At 54.4% G+C, this 19102-nt stretch overlaps 1 protein-coding gene across 1 annotated transcript in view; it reads left to right on the forward strand.

Moving 5' to 3' along the window:
- CD6 (CD6 molecule) overlaps positions 1-8168 on the forward strand; it is a gene marked incomplete at both ends in the record, with an annotated part of 40001 nt that extends 31833 nt beyond the window's left edge. Inside the window, 8 exons of the mRNA XM_082844236.1 lie at positions 602-667; positions 3150-3290; positions 3675-3773; positions 4857-4979; positions 6657-6728; positions 6943-7203; positions 7495-7599; positions 8104-8168. Coding sequence (XP_082700362.1) covers positions 602-667; positions 3150-3290; positions 3675-3773; positions 4857-4979; positions 6657-6728; positions 6943-7203; positions 7495-7599; positions 8104-8168 — 932 coding nt within the window. The remainder of the gene's footprint in view (positions 1-601; positions 668-3149; positions 3291-3674; positions 3774-4856; positions 4980-6656; positions 6729-6942; positions 7204-7494; positions 7600-8103) is intronic.
- Positions 8169-19102: the final 10934 nt, after the last annotated feature.

A 19102-nucleotide genomic window follows, 5' to 3' on the forward strand; every position in this document is an offset into this window, starting at 1 on the left:
GTAACGACAGATGTCATCACCCCGATTTCTGAGGTGTTAACGTGAGAAAGCAAGAGCGTTAAACAAACACAGCGTTAGCATCTCCATGGAGTTCAGACACCAGGCTATGAATTCCAGCTCTGCCAGTCACTAGCTGGGAGGCCTCATCTTGTGAATGTGTGGATGCTGACACCAGGCACGCCACAGGGGAGCCGGGAAGTCAGATAATATCCACCACGGGACGTTGTAAGCTCCACCCCTTACCAGTCAGATGGTTATGATAATGACGAGACTGTCAGATTCCCACTTCCTGAGGCAGGTGCGCAGACCAAATCTAATACTAGATGGAAGAGGGAAATACTTGTGTTCTATAGCAGATGATACAGAAGGAAGGGCTAATTCTTTCATTAGCTCTTTATTTAAACCAAAATACCTTCCTGGCATTTAATCCATGAGCTCCTCCTTATGGTGGGGTGTGGGAAAGACTCCGCCATGGGCCCCGGTGGGAACACACCCCCAGTTGCAGGCCACTTGTCTGTCTTGTCCAGTTTCTAGCACAAGGCCTGGCCACGGTAGGTGCTCGGGCACGTGTGCTGAGTGAATGAACAGTGCTTTCTGACAGGTGCCCGGAGCCTGCTCAATCTGTCCACTTCTGAAATCCCTGCAACTGGTCAGCCGGTCACTGTGGGTGAGTGTCCCTGGGGATGCAGTTTCGCAGAGGCTCAGGTGTGTGCGTGCGCGCGCGCGCGTGTGTGTGTGTGTGTGTGTGTGTGTCTGCAGGAGGGTTCTGACGGTTTGTCCCCCATCCGCTACCTCCAGACAGTGAACTTGACTCCCCCCACCATCCCCGGGGCTCTCTGGCTGCTTCGTGCTCCTTTCACCTCGCCTGCCTCTATCATGTCAGCTCCACAGCTCCCTGAATCCTGATATTTCTTGGACAGGAGTCCTCTTCCCTCTCTCTGTGAGCTCCTGTAGGGCAGAGGATAGAGCTGTAGAGAACTGGAGCTGATCTGACACCAGCTGGGGTGTTGGGGACGCCGAGAGCAACAGCCAGTGTGTTTATAATGTTCTGGGCACCGGCCAGTGCTTTACAGTCATTATTTCCCAACCCTTTAATCTTCCCGGCAGCCCCCTGGGGGAGGTCTTCCCACAACCCTTACATAGAGGAAGAAGCTTGGGCTCAGAGGGTGAGGTGATGGCCAGCAGTGTCGGCTAGAATTTGCCTGCAAGGCTGTGAACTCTGAATCCACACTTCTTGGTCTGTCCTCCACTTGTGTGTAGCCAACTCCTGGGGCCCAGCCCCGAGCTGTGCCTCTTGCTAGCTGTATAATGTTGGGCAATTCTTAACCTCTCTAAGCCTCAGATCCCTTGACTATAAAACGAGGATGATAGGGGCTTCCCTGGTAGCGCAGTGGTTGAGAGTCCGCGGGCCGATACAGGAGACACGGGTTCGTGCCCCGGTCGGGGAGGATCCCACATGCCGCGGAGCGGCTGGGCCCGTGAGCCATGGTCGCTGAGTCTGCGCGTCCGGAGCCTGTGCTCCGCAGCGGGAGAGGCCACAACAGTGAGAGGCCCGCGTACTGCTAAAAAAAAACAAAAAACACAAGGATGATAATCCTAGTACTTCTGTCCTAGCATTGTTGTGAGTCTCCAGTAAATTAATTTTTATAAAGTACTTACAACAGGGCTTAGTACATAGTAAGCACTGTCTGGGCCTCAGTTATTCTTATTTATTGATTATTTAGTCCAGGCAGGGAGCCCCGTGGCAGCTCCGAGATAACCACAGGGGCTGGCCCAGATCCACAGGCTTACCCCTTCCCCTGGCTCCTGGCTCCCTCTCTCAGACCCTCTCCAGAGGTGGGTGGGTGGCTTGGGGAGGGGACAGAGGGGCACCAAGTCCTGCCAGGGAACCTGGCAATGGCTGAGGGCACAGAGAGGGTATGAAATGCTGGGGACTGTGCAGGCTGGAGGGCGAGCTCCTGCCAGGACCCACACACCCTCGCACACTCTCAATTGCTGAGTTCGGGGCGGGGAGCCACGTCGCCCTCAGAAGAGCAGAGCTGTTATGGAGAGCCGGTCTCCAGGGAGCACACTGGGAGCACACTGGGAATGGGGCGCACATTCACGGGTCTCCCCACAGCCCCCCACAGTCCAGTCTCTCCCTTGCACCTGCTTGCTGATGCTAAATCCAGTTCCTACCCCAGCCCAGTCTGCCCCGTTTGCAAACAGAAAGGGAGAGGGGAGGAAATGAGGACGGGGTGGAAGTGGGGGTAATCTCCCAGGGGGAGCAGACGCTGCCACCAGCCAGGGGGTCTGGGTGATCTCATCCCCCCAACTTCCTGCGTTACTGTCACTACCCTTCCTCCAGCTCTGTGGCCTGCGCACCCCAGGCTTTCTGCACTGAGCAGGAGATGGTTCGTGTCTCTGAGATGATGAGGGTTAGGGCCTCATTGCAGCTTCCATCCATTCTCTGCTTTGGGCTCTTTTCAGCAGGGGTGAGGCCAAGAGGGAGGGGAAAGCAAGAAGTCACACTAGGGGCTGCAGAGCTGGGAGGTCTGGAATCATGCCCACCCCCCCCACCCCGCCCTCAGGGCGCATGTCTGGTAAGAAGGACGCATCTGGGGCAAGGAAAGGAGATCTCGCTCTCCTGATGGTCTGTTCCCTGCCTGCAGATGCTCAGAGCCACCTTCTCTGGGGATCCAGCCTTGGTCTCCCCCGTAGAGAAACAGGTGCCCCTTGGAGGGCCGCACGGCTGTGTATACCTTCATCACAGCAGGAAACGTACTGAATTGGATTGAGTCGGCTTGTCAAACTTCCCACTAGACAGAGACCCTCAAGGCCCGTGACACTGCGTCATATTTGTCTCCCCAGGTCTAGTGCCTGGCACACAGTGGGTGCTCAATAATTGTTGAGCAGAGACAAATCTCCTGGCTTTGTGGCCAGGAGAAAGTTTCATTCAGCCAGTTATTCATTCAATATGCATTTCTCAGGCATCTACTATATACCAGGCACCTAAAAGCAGATGGGAAAATTCAAAAAAAAAGAAGGGAAGAGGAGTATACGTCCAAAAGGGAAGTGGGTCGGATGCAGAGAAGAAGGAGAGGTGAGAATGGCAAGGAGAAGTCCATGTCCCTTCCTTTTTCTCCCTGATTTGGGGTTCTTGCTTCCAGAATCTTCTGTGACGGTGAAAATGAAGGACTGGGAATCTCGAGAGCTAATGCTTCTCATCCTTTGCATCGTTCTGGGGATTCTCCTTCTTGTCTCACTCAGTTTCATAGCCATCATCCTCTTGAGAATTAAAGGAAAATACGGTAGGTGCAGAGTCCCAGGAGCCACGGGAAAGGCCCAGGGATGAAAAGAAGCAGACCTGAGACAGTCCTCCCAGGGGGACATGAGCCATGGGGAACCTCAGCAGGAATGGCAGTGATCCGGCAATGGCCACCCAGCCCTGGCCCCAAGAAGCACCTCCTGATGGGAAGGATTTTCCCAGCATGCCCCCCAGAAATTGTCCACAGGAGGACCAGATTGTGTGTGTGTGTGTGTGTGTGTGTGTGTGTGTGTGTGTGTGTGTGTGTGTGTTTGAGGGCGTTTGGGGATGGGGAAGGTGAGGAGGGAGGTGTCCCCATGAGAGCAGAGCCAGGAAGACTGGAAGGTGCAAAAAATGACTTGCAGGATCTCTGCCTCCCCTTCCTCAGCCCTCCCCGCTATGGTGAACCACCAGCACCTACCCACCACCACCCCAGCGGGGACCACAAGCTATCAAGAGGTTCCCATCACCATCGCCAAAGAAGAAAGTAGGATGTCACCCACCCTGGGGGTGAGGAGGGCGGGGGAGGACAAGAAGGGGATATTTTCCGGAGGGTCAGTACTGCTTAGGTCAAAGCAGTGCCCCAGCTGGAGATGAGACCTGGGCCAGCCCACGAGTGGCTGTGGGACCTTGAGCAGGTCCAGCCTCAGTCTGGGCCTTGATAGGCTGATGACTTTCCAGTGCACTCATTCTAGAACTCGAAGCTTTTGAATTCTGGACCAAAACAGGCCCAGGGCATTTTGGACCTTGGTTCTCAAAGGAAAGCTCTGTTTTGCTAATTGGCCAGTAGGTTTGTAACACCATTGCCTCTTCCAGTGGTCTGCCCAGTCAGCCTCCCTGCAGCGCCCCATCAAGATCTTCCTGGAACATAATCTTATTTCATATTTTCCGAGTCAAAAAAAACGGGATCAGTCATGCATCTTTAATGATACATCAATGCATTACCTCTTGAGAGTCTTGTGAAGAAGGTTGAGTTTAATCCCACTGCATTATGAATATATTAAATCGCCTTTATTTGAAAGAGTTCAGTGACACAAAAACCAATACAAAACACAGCCATATGTTATAAAGATTCTTTGCACACGGGATATCCAGATATTTGAGAAGAGAGTATGAACACAGACCTAGCACAAGAGGAGGCACAGAGCAGCCACTCACTGAATATTATGGTCTAGAGGTTAAGAGCCACGTGGCCTGCTTCTCTAGGCAATGTGAGAATGTCTCTGTGCCTCAGTTTCCCCAGCTATAAAATGGGGACACTAACCTAGCTACCTCACAGAGTTCTTATGAGCATTAACTGAGGTAATATTTATAAATGTTGGAAAAGTGCCTGGCCTGCAGGGACTACTATGTGTTTGTTAAGTAAATGAATGTTATTTAGTTCCCCGTGTTTGAAATGGATGAGGGGGAGCTTGGAAAACCCAGGCCCGAGGGTCTTGTACGAGATGGGCTGCCTGGCGCACTCCCTGCCCCTCTGTCTCCGGTCCCCACGGTCTGCGCTCTCTGCCGCCTCTCTTTGCAGCTTTCTGCCCCCTGCCTTGCCACGCTCCCCACTCTGTTCTCTCCCCAGTTCCCAAGCTGCCCATCCAGGTCCAGGCTCCGCCCCCTGAAGACTCGAACTCCAGCTCGGACTCAGACTATGAGCACTATGACTTCAGCAGCCAGCCTCCCGTGGCCCTGACCACCTTCTACAGTGAGTGCCGCGCCCGGACTCCCGAGGGCCCACCGGCCCGCACCAGGGAGAGGGCCCAGCTGGCCGGGGGGCCTGCGCTAGTTTCCCCCCTTGGTGACCCCTGCACGATGAGAGGGGCATCTCCCTCGCTGTGACCACTGGACTGACGCTCAATGGTCCCGCACTGAAGTTTTCAAAGTGCTTTGTGACCCTGGAGACATCTCTAGTCATTTCCCCTTGGACCACCTTCTCTCCCGTGCTTGTCTGTGGTCATGCAGGTCTCAAGACAAGTCCCTCGACAGTCACCTAACTGTGGCTGCGTCTGTGTCTGATGGGAGGCACTCCAGTTCAGATGGCTTCTCGCATGCTCTCACCCCTTCTGTGTCCCATCCTGCCCCGTCAATCTCACCTCCTCGCCCACCTCCACCATGAGCCCAGCTCGCACTTCTCATCCGGCTTCTCCAGCTCTGCTCTCTGCCTGTTGGGGATATAGAAGGAGGAAAGCCAGTGCTCAGGCAGGGCCCACGTGAGGCCGGGAGGTCGGACGAGAGCAGAGACTCTCACATCTATTGTGAAATCCCTTGGGAGCTCATCGAAACTTCCTGAGCCCCACCCGGGACCTCCCTTATAAGCTAGGATGAGAGTTTGGCTGTGTGTGACACAGACTCCAAATGACATCATCCGGAGAAGTTGGAGGGGGCCCGGGCTCCTTTCTTGATACTCTGCCGTCCCTAAGACGTTGCCCGGTCCACATGGTCCAGAGTGGCTCACCACCGTGTCTGCATTCTAGGCTGCCGGAAGGGGGAAGGTGAGGCGTGCCCTACCCTGTATGGCAGGACGCCAGGGATGCTCCCACAGCTCCCACGCACTTTCCACCCGTCAGAACGTAAACCCAGCAGCTGCAAGAGAGGCGGGGAGACGAAGCCTCTGTCCTGGGCAGCTGTGTCCAGATAAAGCCCAGAGGTCTCCTAGTACCGGGAGCGGGGCAGTAGGATGGGTGCTGGGGGCAGCAGCCATCTTTGCCCCACCTGCTGAACCAGGGCCTCTGGGGGGCAGTGTGGATGGTTCCACTCTGCGGGGCCATGGTCCAGCATTTGGGAGCCACAGAGATGAGTGTCCTTAGAACCTGAGATTCTGAGTCCAGGCATGTAAGATGCAAGACCGGAAGTCCAAAATCCTGTGACACTGAGACTAAAAGTCAGCAGTAACACATTCAAAAAGCTGACTCCCAGATTCCAGACACTCAAGTTCTTAAGATGCTATGAATCTGCACCGCTCTGATTCTGAAACAGAGGTACCGCAGAGCCCAGGATACAAAGATTCCAGACCCTCAGCTTCACTCTGGAAGGCTCCTCAGGGGCAACATCTGGCCTTTTGCTGCCCTGAGCTGCCCAAGCAGAAGCACTCCCCGTGTTCCCTTAAGTGGCAGGAGGGACGGCTGGGGCTGGGGAGGTGCAGGGCACTAGGGTTTCTGTCCAGAAGCAGCCTGTCCCCAGGCCGGTTTCAGATTGAGGCTTGGGGTCTGCCTGGACTAGAACTTGAGCCTGGGGATCTGATGAAAAAGACTAAGCCGTCAGGGTTGTCCTGCTGCCCTGTTCAGCCTCCCGAATCCCACAGAACAGCAGCTCTGCTCCGGACGCCCCAGACAAGGGGGTGGAGCCTACCCACCTCCTTCCTCACCGCCATCTCTGCTTGTAGATTCCCAGAGGCACCGCTTCACAGATGAAGAGGTCCGGCAGAACAGGTTCCAGATGCCCCCCTTGGAGGAAGGTGAGTCAGGCTGGGGAGGGACGTGGAGGGGGGTGACTAGGACGCCAGCCCTGCCTCCAGACTTAGCAGGTCACTCGCCTTGAGATGCATCAGCGCCAGCTCCCTCAACAGGTCTTTCCTGACTTTAACGATTCCCATTGGCAGTAAGTTCTTTCTCAAGTTTAACTTAAAGCCCTCTTGCTGCACTGCATCTTATCATGATTCTGTCTTTCAGGCCCAGGACTCGAAGAGGTGCATGCCTCCCGGGTCCCACCTGCCAGCCCTGAACACTGCATTGCAGACCCCCGCTCCACGGGCCCTCAGCACCACCCAAGGAGCAAGGGCGGCTCCAGCACATCTTCAGGGGAGGGGCGCTGTAATAGCCCTGGCAGCAGGCTGCCTCCGTGGAACTCTCAAGTGTTTTCTTCAGAGAGGAAGCCCCTGCTGGGGCAGCCCCTGAACTTGGAGCTGGCTGGCTCCCAGGCAACTTTTCCAGGTAAGGCGGGCCCAGGAGGGCTGTGTGCCCACTCCAGCCTCCCGTCCTGTAGCCGACCTGGCCAGAGGAAGCGTAAAGCTGGGAGCCCTGAGCCAGTCTGAGTTCAGGACTCTAGTCCCAGCTCGGCAGCCACGTGCTGTGTGACCTTGGACAAGTCTCCTCCCCTCTCTGGGCCTTCCTGTCCTCAGGTGTCAAGCTAAGGACCTGACTCTACTGAGTCTTGAGGGCCTCCCAGCTCTGGCACTTTGTGAGCTAGCCTGGCAGAGGGTGACTGGCTCTGGGGGTTTCCAGCAGGGCCTTCGGCTGATGACAGCTCCAGCACCTCCTCCGGAGAGTGGTACCAGAACTTCCAGCCGCCGCCCCAGCTCCCATCTGCTGAGCAGTTTGGATGTCCAGGTGCCAGGGGCAGGGGAGGGGGTTCTGGAAGGGGGCACAGAGAGGGACTGGAGGGTGGATGAGTGGGGTAGCTCTGGATACATTGGCCCACGGGGGGAAAAAAAAGAGAAGTAACGGGATTTTTTAAAGCCAACAAGAATATAGGGAGGTAGGGAAAATGGATGTAGGTGGGGCAGAGAAAGAGTCAAAGAGAATGGCTTGAGAGGCAGTGAGCTCCCCATTAGTGGAGGCATTCAAGCAGAAGCAGCCAGATGGCGCCTTGGGGGAGCTGGTGGCAGCAGAGGGGGTCCCAGCACTCGGGGACTATAGCCCTGAACTACACAAACAAGGCTCTGCCTTCAGAACTGACATTCTAGCAAAGGAGGTAGCCACGAACAAGATTATAAGATGGTCTCACACAGCATCCGGGGGAGAGGAATGTGGACCCAGACCTGCTCAGCTCTGTCCCTGCTCAGCAGGCACAATGACTGGGCCTCTCACTGACCTGAGTCTCCCACCGCACAGGGTCCCTCACTCCCCAGCCTGACTCCTCCTCCAATGAAGACTATGATGACATTGGAGCAGCCTAGCCTGGGCCCCGCGCGGCTCCTCCCCCTGCCCTCCCCCCACCCTCCCCTCATGCCCCAGGAGCTGAGAGTCCTCCCCTGGAGACGTGAAAGGAACCTCCACACCTAGTATGGCCCAGCCGCCATCCATCAACAGGACCTGCCAGCACAGCCCTCCCCCAGCCCCAAACAGCAGCCCCGAGGAAGAGGTGCTGCCTCTGAAAGGGCCCGAGCTGTCTGCCTCAGGGGTGACCAGGCAGAGTCTAGGCCGCTGCCCGGCAGGCCACGTGGAAGGTTTGAACTGGGAGATTCCTGAGGCCCCTTCCGACCCTCATGTGTCTGAGGCTTTGGTTGCCTGAGTCTCTGACAGCTCAGGGCCCAGAGGAGCTCTGCGAGGGGCAGGGAGGCCCCATGTGCAGGGGCCGTTGGACTGCTGTTGATCTGACAGGTGGGTGCTAGGGCTGGCGGGGGGGAGCCGCCAGCTGACCCAGGCTAAGCTCAGGTTGGTACCTGCACCCAGCAGGGAGTCCAGCCTTCCTGGGCACAGCCCAGGATGGGACAGGGAGCTGGATGGCTGCCCCACCTCGACCACCCGGGGCCGGCCCTGCCTCTAGAGAGCCTCGGAGCCCACCAGAGACACAGCCCTGATCTGCAGTGGCCATTCCCGGGCAGCAATCCTTATTCTGAGCTTCCAAAGATTTACAAGGATGGTCCCATCCAGCCCCGCCAGAGACCCAGAGTGGGGTTCCGTCCCTGTGGGGCAGAAGCACAGAGATGTCTTCCAGGAGGGGCCCAGAGGCTGCACTAAGCCCCGAGTCCCCAGCTGTCTGCTTGGATGGATGGGCTCCTCCCCGATGAACACATAAATATCAGTGTCACTCCTAGAGCCGTAAACGTGTCCCAGGCAGCCTCCAGGGAGAGGCCTGAGGGCTCAGGGCCAGCTTCTGGTGTCTTGCTCTGAGTATCCCGAGATTAAACCAGTTGCGGAATGAAACCAGGGGTGGAGTGACAAGTCTTTGAACTCACAGAACCCAGGCTCTGCCTGTGTGTGTGTGTGTGTGTGTGTGTGTGTGTGTGTGTGTGTGTCGGTGTGTGTGTGTGTCTGTGTGTGTGTTGGGTTGGAGGCAGCTCTATCCATCAAGGTGCAAATGTCAGGGTGAATTGGAAATGTATTGAGTACTGTGGCCCGGCACCATGAAACATGCTGGGGATGCAGTGACAAGAAGACACAGGGCCTGCCCTCCTGGAGGTGATGGACAGATGCCTGTGAGTTCAGCATCCCCTTCCTGATTTGCCAGTGAGCCCTGGATCAGCGAGGCCAGCCTTGCTGCGCTGAATGCATTTTGACCTGGGCCTCCATAAGCTTCTGAGGCAGGGGAGGGTGAGTAGATTTATCTCAGACCTGCCTGGAAAAGGCCTTGATCCCAGGTTGCTCAGAGGCTGGGGTTTTAGCCCAGCTGCACCAGCCAATGCCCAGCTCTGCCCACAGGGAGAAGGCTGGGGGTCAGGTTTCCTCTGAGCCCTCCCAGAGCCAGGGATGGTGCAGAAGGCCACTCAGTGGACCTTGCCCTGAGCGGCTGAGCAGGGCCTGTTTTCCGTTCACCTCTCCCAGAGGTGCAAAGAAAGCTGGCACTCCCCAGGGCAACCGTCACAGGATGTGGTTGCCCTGTGATGGGGCCCCCTCCTCCGGCCCTCTGAACCTTCATGGGGCTGCGGGGGATTCCTAGTGGGGGAGCTAGTGCTGGGGTGGGCGGGATCAGACTCCCAGGGTCTGTGGGATTTGTGGAAAGCCTTTTTTTTCAGACAGCCAGGGTTCAAATCCCGGCTCCACCCTGTCCTGGCTGTGTGGTCTCCGGCAAGTCACTCTACATCTCTGAGCCTTTGCTATAAAGTTTGTCCATAAAGTGCACACAGCAGTGGGTTAGGGGCTTGGCAATGAGTGTTCCCTCTCACTGGTAGATGAATCAGTAGAGGCGAGAGATCTCCATAAGAGGAGAAAGGGGAGAAGAGAAGACAGCGATTCATGGGGTCTTAGCACATTGGTGCTAGAGGAGGTTTGTCTCACTCTCATTTTACAGAGGAGGACGCTGAGCCCTGGCAGGGGAAAGGACTTGTCCAAGGTCACTCAGAGAGTTAGTAGCCAATTCACAATTTGGCCCTACCCCTCCCCACCTTTGCCCGTTGGGAGTCAGACAGGGAGATGGTGACACCCTCTGAGTTCTCCCTCATTTCTCACCAGAGCCACCACCCCATCCCTGGGCCCCTCTGTTCCATACACACCGAGAGAAATTGGGGAAACTCTGAGACATGTCTCCCTTGCTCCCTCCCAGCCCCCAGGCAGCCTGGGACCACCAGGGTCACACATGGCAGGGGACTTTCTGAGGGCTGGCATCCTGAACCACAAGGTCTCCTGCCAGGTCTCCTGGGCCTGGTGATGGGAGCTGCTCCCAGGAAAGACCTTTCCCGCACCTCTACGCGTCCAGAACACTCAGACCATTCCTTACAGAGCCAGGCCCTGAGCTGGGACTGGAGAGGCTGGGATCAATGACATCGCTGTGACCTGAAGGAATGGAAGCCCGTCAGGGGAATTACAGTCATAAGCGGTGCGCTTACCCTCCACTCCTTAGAGACCTTGCATTATATATGCCTCAGTGATCTGGGAGAGGAAACACAAAGACGTTAAATGGTTGTGGCAGCTGAACCCCGATTTCAGAAACACTGATATGGGGGAGGGGCTATATCTGAAATGAAGGCGCTCCAGCAATTGTCCGGCTCTGCGAGTGCAGTGAGAGAACGAAACACAGGGAATGCATGGGGCCCACAAGAGCCCCTGACCCTGCTGGAGGCAGGCCATCCTGGAAGGCTTCCTGAGGAGGTGATGCCTGAGGTGGGTCATGCAGGATAGGTAGGAGTTAGCTATGGGAGTGGAGAGAGATGGGCATTCCAAGTTGAAGGAATAGCGTAAGCAAAGACAGAGCAAGAAACCAGGTGTCTTTCAAGGTGAAGGGTGGTCCAGCCTGAGAAGAGGCTGAGGACAGCCAATTCTCACACCAACTCTATTTCATAGGTGAGAAAACTGAGGCTCAAAGCGGTTAAGTAAATGTCCAAGTCACACAGCTAAAAAGCAGCAACACTGGGATTTTAATATGTGCCGTCTGGCTTCGGAGTCTGAGCGTTAACCATGGTACTTCCAGTGGAAACCCATCCCTGTCCCTGTGCCCACTGGAGCTACACTGCTGGGTACAGAGCCCCAGCCAGCTCTGAGATCGGGAGACACCAGCCTGTCTGTCCACCGACAGCACAGGCACCTTCTGGGTGCTCAGATGCTAAATTCAGGGTTGGGATAACTCACTGCCTGGGCACTTGTATGCGGCCAGGCTCTATGCTGGCCCTGGGGCACGGAGAGGAATGAAACCTGGCTCTTCCCTGCGGGAGACAGATACAAAGATCAGTAACTGCAATATGTTCCATGGGTGTGGTGGTGGTGACCACGATGGTGATAATGATGACAGTGAGTGGCAATTACTATGTGCCAGGCATGTATTATTTCTTATAATCCACAAAAGAGCTCTCTGAGAAGTTAGTATCATCCCTAATTTATAAATAAGGAAACTGAGGCCCAGAGAGGTTAAGTGACGAGCCAGAGGTCACACAGCTTGGCAAGTAGTACAACTTTTCTACCTAACTCCAAAGCCCAATGTGAAACCACCACACTGAACGGTGGGGGCGCATCATGGGCATAGTTAAACCACAGGAACTTAAGTGTATCTACTCAGCCGCAGAAGAGAAAAAAAAGCACAACTGAGCCCATCATACCCCTCAGTGAACAAACACCCGGGAAGAGAGAAGAGAGATGGGAGCCGGGACTCTGTTCCCTCAGACCCTGAGAACCATTCACTGAGTGGGCATCTTACCACACTGGATGGGATCTTGGTTATTAACGATTCACATTTTTCATACGTGATGGGCTTGAAACACAAACCCGTTGCTTCTTCTGGCTGCTCTAACATTGGAGGGAGAAACATCTGGTTGGACGCAGCACCGGACAGACTCAAATACAGGAGACTTCATAAGGAGCTTGCATTTTCTTTTCCTTCCTTCCTTCCTTCCTTCCTTCCTTCCTTCCTTCCTTCCTTTGTTCCTTTCCTTTCCTTCCTTCCTCCCCCCTTCCTCCCTTCTTTTAAATAGTAAATATGTTCACATGCTTCAAAACTCCAAACATACAAACGTATATCATTAAAATCTTGTTACCCACCCATCTACCCTCTCCCCTCTCTTCCCCATCCCCAAGTAAACACTTATTTCTCTGATGCAAACACCAGCAAATAGGAATACCTCTTGCTTCCCCCCCCACCCATCCTTATACAAAAAAGGGCATTCTATCCACATTCCTAGGCGCCTTGCTTCTTTACGCCTCTCAAGGGATTTTCAAAAGTAATATTGACTGTATTCAAGTTTTGTCCCATGTGCTACCCAAGCACGTAACCTCTGCCTCATTCAGGACTCCAGCACATTGTAGAGAGTGCTGTGTGGACAGAGGGGAAGAAGCCACCAACTGCCAGAGTTTGTTGGAGATAGCATGACAAAAAGGGAACAAATGAGTAGGCTATTGAAGGATGTATAGGAGTTTGCTGAACAGTTGTGTGGTGCATGTTGGCTGAAGCCTGGGGCTGGGCAGGGAGGGCATAAGTGGGAAAGGCCACTGAGAGCATCTCAGTGGGTCTGTGAAACTTTCCCAGGAGTTTGGTCATTGTTCTAGAGGCACTGGGGAGTCATGAGTAGTTTCTAAGGCAGGGAACTGATCTGATGAGATGGATGCTCTAGAAAGATCTCTGCTGCAAAGTGGAGATGGGTTTGAGGAAGGCTACCTGGGCGATGGCCATGGAACACTGGTGGCCGGGACTGGAGAATGGGGAACGAGTCTAAGATTTGGAGGGCGATCACATACATGGGAGGTGATTTCCCAACACAGCAGCCTCCAGCCACGATGGTAATAGGACAGTGACATTAATAATAGCTTCCATCCCTGAGTCCCTACAACGCGTCTGGCACCGTTCTGGGCATGACACAGGTACCGCCTCATTTGTGCTCACAACAGCCCTGTGAGGTGTTATTATCGTCCCCATCTTATGGTGGAGAAAACTGAGTCTCGGGATGCTTCTGAGTTTCTCCCGTAGCTGCCAGCTCATCATGGTGTGGCCGGGCCCTGCTGCTACTCCCCACGGCCTCCTGAAGTGGTCGGGTCCACACTCAAGGCTCGATTCTGCGCTTACAAATCGGAAGGCCTAGCCGAGCATCTCACTGCTCTTCAGGCCCACAGTTCTGTGGCCTCCAGGTCTGGGTCAGCCAGGGATGAGGCCAGCAGGAGACTAGGGCAGGATACCCCACCAGGGTCCCTGGCTCCTGTCCGCTCTATGGGCTGCGCTGGCGTGGTTCCAAGGCTCTGAGACCACTCCCGGCGGCACAGGCTCAGGCTTCCCAGCCCTGGCTGGGCACCGCCTCCTGGTACCTTTTCCGCCAGAAGCCTCGCCTCCGAGGCACATCCGCCGAGTCGCCGCTCAGCTCCCCGTCCCTCCCTGTCACCCCACCTGTGGTTTCCACTCCCGCCCCTCCCCGAGACCCTCTCGGAGGCTCTGGAGCCGGGCAGAGGGGACTGGAGCGCCGTGTGGCCACTCGGCGTGGGTGCCTCCTGGCCGTGGCCCCAGGCCCTTGTCCCCACTTCACGAAGATGGGATGGAGTCTCCAAAGCGGGGAGGAGCTGGGGAGACCCATCAAGGAAGGGATGAGTTCAAAGCAGCCTCAGTGGAAAGTTCATCTCCCACCACATCCTTCAGCTGTTTACCAGTTTGACGGGGTTCTGCATCCTGACATGAAAAGAGGCTCATCCCTCGCCGCCAGCACCGAGGAAGGACCAAAATAGCAACAGAGGAAGACAAAGAAGAGAGAGACAGAGAGAGAGGAGAGAGAGGGTGCGTCATGAGACAGAGGCGGAGAAGCGGAGGCAGTGCTGGTCTGAGCAGACAGTGGAACAGACAGCAAGGCCCCACCAAGCTGCCGCCTTTATCTGTGCTGTCCCGCATCCCTCACACCTGTGGCCCCACCTACTCCTCACACCCTCCTAGGGCAGTGAGGTATCCTAACTTCCATTGTTTTCCAGGTAAGAAAAGCGTAGCCCAGAGAAGTCAAGGAACTAGTTCAAGGTCACCCAGCTGCGGCCTGGCAGCCGGATTCTCAGCCAGTCAGCAGGGCTCCGCACAGCACGCGGGAAGAGGAACAGAAAAGAAAATGGGAAGGTTGATGCTGGAGAGCAACGGGGATAGGACGGAGGCCGAGGGAGGATCGAGATGCATCCTTTCCTGGGGGAGGACTCCTCCCCCACCCCGCCCCAAGGACCGCAGCCCATCCTGGCTGAAGGCAGGTGCCCCTTCCTGGCTCCCCTTCCCCCGGCCCACACACCCGGCCACCCACAAGTGCAGAAGCAGGGGCAGCTGCCCCCCAGGGCCATGGTTCTGCTGGAGATCCAGCTTCCTTCTGGGGGACTGGTTCCCAAGCACCCTCCCTGCCTGTGGGACCTCCTGCCCTCCAGGCTGAGCAGAGCTAGGCCCACAGCCTCCCCTCCACCCTCACACGGCGGGCAGAGAAAACTGATCCACGCCCTGCACTCAGGGGCGCGTTGCCCCCCGCGGCCCCCCAGGCCGTGTATTGCTCTCCCTCCGGAATATACGAGAGTCCGGCAAATCCCGGTCTCCCCTCTGGGGCATGGCCACCCCTCCCCTGGGCCTCACTCAGACTCCCAAGCCCCACATGGAGGCCAGAGGAGGTGGCTCTCATCTGAGGATGAGATGCTGCAGCCCCCAGGGGTCAGTAACCACCACTACCCCAGCTCTTCTGCGCAACCTGGACACAGTGACACCCTTTGTGTCACCCTTGTGACGGTCACCCTCTTCTCCCCCAGCCGCGTGGCCCCTTCTGTGGCAGGCCCTGACTTCCCAAAGTTTGCTGTGTCCTGCTCTTGTCCTCGTGCATTAGAGGCACCCAGCAGCCCCAAGACGTAGGCCTGGCTCCCTGCGGACCACCCGGCTCATGCCCACACTCACCCTCTGGCAAGAGCAACCCATCCCTCGAGAAGACCCTTGCGGGGTCCAGGGCCACAGAAGACCATCCTGGCCATCAGTTACCAGGCCACCTATCCTGGGGATAGGGCCAGTGATAGGCTAGTCACCCTGCATCTCCGGCTGTGGGGAACCTCCCAGAGCGTTCGGGTGATGGCCACAGTACGGACTCTGGAGCCCTGCCCAGTAAGGATCCTGAGATCCCCCACTTCCGGAAACTCACCTCTTCTCCCATCCACACACGAGTCTTCCAGCTGCTTTGTCAGGCTTTCTTCTCCATCCCTGACTTTATGGCCTGTTCTCTGGTGACCTACACACCTGGGATTTGCATGCACCGTGGACCCACACGACAGCACACCTTCCTCCCAGCCACTCGCCAGCACCCAGGAGAAACCCAGCACCCGATCCCTTCCCCCCGAGGGTGAGCTCACGCCCAGAGTCTGGAACAGCCTTTGTCCCACGCTTTACCCACCATCCTTTACCCAGCGTGCCAGCCCTGACCACCCCAGAATGAAGTTGACTTAAACCAGCAGTTCTCAAACCTCGGTTTTCTGTGTGTTTTTCTTTTCTTTATCTGTGAAAGATTTGTTCTCTTGCTTACTTAATAGTTTTTCTTTAAGTAGAGTCATGTTTTTTAAACTTTATTTATAAAGAAATCTTAGCCATTTTATAAAATATCTAGCATGCACTTCAAAAATGCTATTATCACAAAATACAAAGACTCAAGAACTGTTCAGATTAAAGGAGCAAAAGAGACACAGCAGCTGAATGCAAGGCATGAGCTGGGATTTTGTTTTGCTATGAAGGACATTACTGAGACAGATGGTAAAATTGGAATGAGGTCTGCAGATCAGATAATAGTATTGTATCAGTGTTAAGTGTGCTATAGCTATGTAAGAAAATATTCTTGCTTTTAGGAATTACAACTGAAGTATGAAAGTATTTAGGAGTGAAGGGACAGCCTATTTTTAAATGGTTAAAAAAAATAATCCGGGCTTCCCTGGTGACGCAATGGTTGAGAGTCCGCCTGCCGATGCAGGGGACGCGGGTTCGTGCCCCGGTCCGGGAAGATCCCACTATGCCGCGGAGCGGCTGGGCCCGTGAGCCATGGCTGCTGAGCCTGCGCGTCGGGAGCCTGTGCTCCGCAACGGGAGAGGCCACAGCAGTGAGAGGCCCGCGTACCACACACACACAAAAAAATAATAATAATCCGTGTGGGGCCGGGGAAGGGGGAGGGGAGAGAGACAGACAGACAGACAAACAAGAGAGACAGAGAGTGGGAAAAGCAGTAAAACATTAACTCTAGGGGAATCTGGATGAAGGGCATCCAAGAATTCTTTGTGTTATTCTTTCAACTTTTCTCTAAGTATGAAATTGTATTAAAATTTAAAACACATTTAAAGGAAACTTTATCGTTGCTATTTTAAATGGAAAACCAGTATCACTTGCTACAAATTGAAGGCAGTTCTAAAATAAAGCAATGCTCTTACTCTTGCTACATACATTGGCCTAAGACCCGCCTGTTCTTGGTTACATGTGGGGATGGGCGACGGTGGGAGTGAGACGTTCTCCTTGATGTCAGAGTAAGGCTGGCACAGAGTTTAAAAGAGCATCCCTTTCTCACTGTGTGATCCGATGGTGTTTGGAGTCCTGTCTTACGGCTACGAGCTCAGGGATGTTCATTTCATGACATTTTAACGGGCACCCTTGGGGCCGGGCCCATTGGGAGCCCTGGAACCGAGAGAGGATGGGGTCGATGCCTTCAGGAGGCTCACAAGCTGGGCAGAGACAGTTACAGGGGAACCTGGCATGGAAGTGTGTCCGGGCAGAGCTCACGTTTTGAATTCCCAACATTCCTGGGCTCCCTGGAGTCCAGAGGTGGCGACCCAGGGCTAGCAGGTGCCCGGGAGCGGCACACAGCAGGGGCAGCTCAGGCTGGTGAAAACAGGGGAACATCATCAGTGTGAGGGGAAGGAGGTGGCAGGACCCAGCCGCCAGTCCATCACACCCAGGAAGACGGAGCCAGCTCAGCCTGTAGCGTCTGTGCTGATGGCTCCTCCAGTTCCTTAGGTCTGGCCTGCTCTCTGCTCAGACTACAAGCAAGGCTTCTTCCCATTTTTCTTATGGCATATTTCATTTTTAAAAATTAACTTTTTATTTTAGAATAGTTTCGATTTACAGAAAAATTGCATCGATAGTACAGAGTTCTACACCCCACACTCAGCTTTCCCTCTTATTAACCCCTTACATTAGCATGCCAGATGTATCACAATTAATGAGCTGATGTTGATACATTATTATTAACTAAAGTCTGCATGCTATTCAGACCTCTTTATTTATTTATTTGCGGTACGCGGGCCTCTCACTGTTGTGGCCTCTCCCGTTGCGGAGCACAGGCTCCGGACGCACAGGCTCAGCGGCCATGGCTCACGGGCCCAGCCGCTCCGCGGCATGTGGGATCTTCCTGGACCGGGGCACGAACCCGTGTCCCCTGCATCGGCAGGCAGACTCTCAACCACTGCCCCACCAGGGAAGCCCAGATCTCTTTAATTTTTACCTAATGCCCTTTTTCTGTTCCAGGACCCCATCCAAGATACCAAATGACATGGAACCAACATGTCTCCTCAGACTCCTCTCGGCTCTCACAGTTTCTCAGACTTTGTTTCTGATAACAATGACAATTTTGAATACTGGTCAGGTACTTTGTAAAATGACCCTCAGTTGTGGTGTTTCGTTTTTCTCATGCTTAGAGTGGGGTTATGGGTTTGGGAGAAGAAGACCACAGAGGTAAAGGGCCGTGTGCGCCCCACTCCATCAACGGTCCATCTATCATCACGACTGTTATCACTGCTGACGTTGACCTTGATCACCCGGCTGAAGCAGTATTTGTCAGGTTTCTCCATGTAAAGTTCTTCTTTCCTCCCCTTTCCATACCATCCTCTTTGGAAGGAAGCTTCTATGCACAGCCCACATTTAAGGAACGGGGAGGAAGGATTCACCCCCTTGGGGATGAAGTATCTTCATAAATTATGTGGAAGTTTTCTGCATGGGGGATTTGTCTGTTTTCCTCTATTTATTTACTCGATCATTTATTTCTGTCAGTGTGGGTTCATGGGCTTTTACTTTGGGCTCTAATCCAACACTGCTTTATTTTGTTGGTCAAAGCTGCCAGCTTTGGCCACGGGGGGCCTCTTTCCATTGGCTCCAGGACCGCTTCACTGACCCCATCATGGTATGTTTCTTTGCCTGTGGAACGCTTCCTCACTTTTTGGCTATAAGATGCTCCAGGCTCATCTGGTATAATCCCTGCACCAGTCCTAGAATCAGCCATTTCACTAAGGAGCCCTGGTTCCTCTTGTTGGAGAATAATCCTGGAAACCAAGATATGCACTGGGTACTAGGCGTACTCGTTGCCCCTGGAGCATAGATGTCTCTAGGCTCACGTAGCTGACAGAGCAAGGAAATTGTATGTGTGTGCACTAACCTGTGTGCATACACAAATCCCTAAACCCATCCACCTGCAGCCACCTGTGTGCATATTAAGGTAAGCGTGAGCTCACACTAATGCCTCCACCTCTAATCCAGTACCACGCGGATACTCCAGCCTCCTCCTGTTCACCCATAACCTGCCTCTCCAGCACCCACTATCCATTTACTTTATTGTTCGATTCTCTATATTATTTTACTTTCTTATTTTTCATATTTTCTCCATCAAGATGATAAGTTCATTCTATATACCTGAAACTTACACAATATTGTCAATCAACTATACTTCAGTAAAAAACTTCTTTTAAAGATTATAAGTTCCTCAAGCTGTTTTTTTCTTCTGTCCTCACTGCCCCACCC

This window comes from Leucopleurus acutus, assembly GCF_964270905.1.
Source record: "Leucopleurus acutus genome assembly, chromosome: 8".
Classification (NCBI taxonomy): Eukaryota; Metazoa; Chordata; class Mammalia; order Artiodactyla; family Delphinidae; genus Leucopleurus; species Leucopleurus acutus.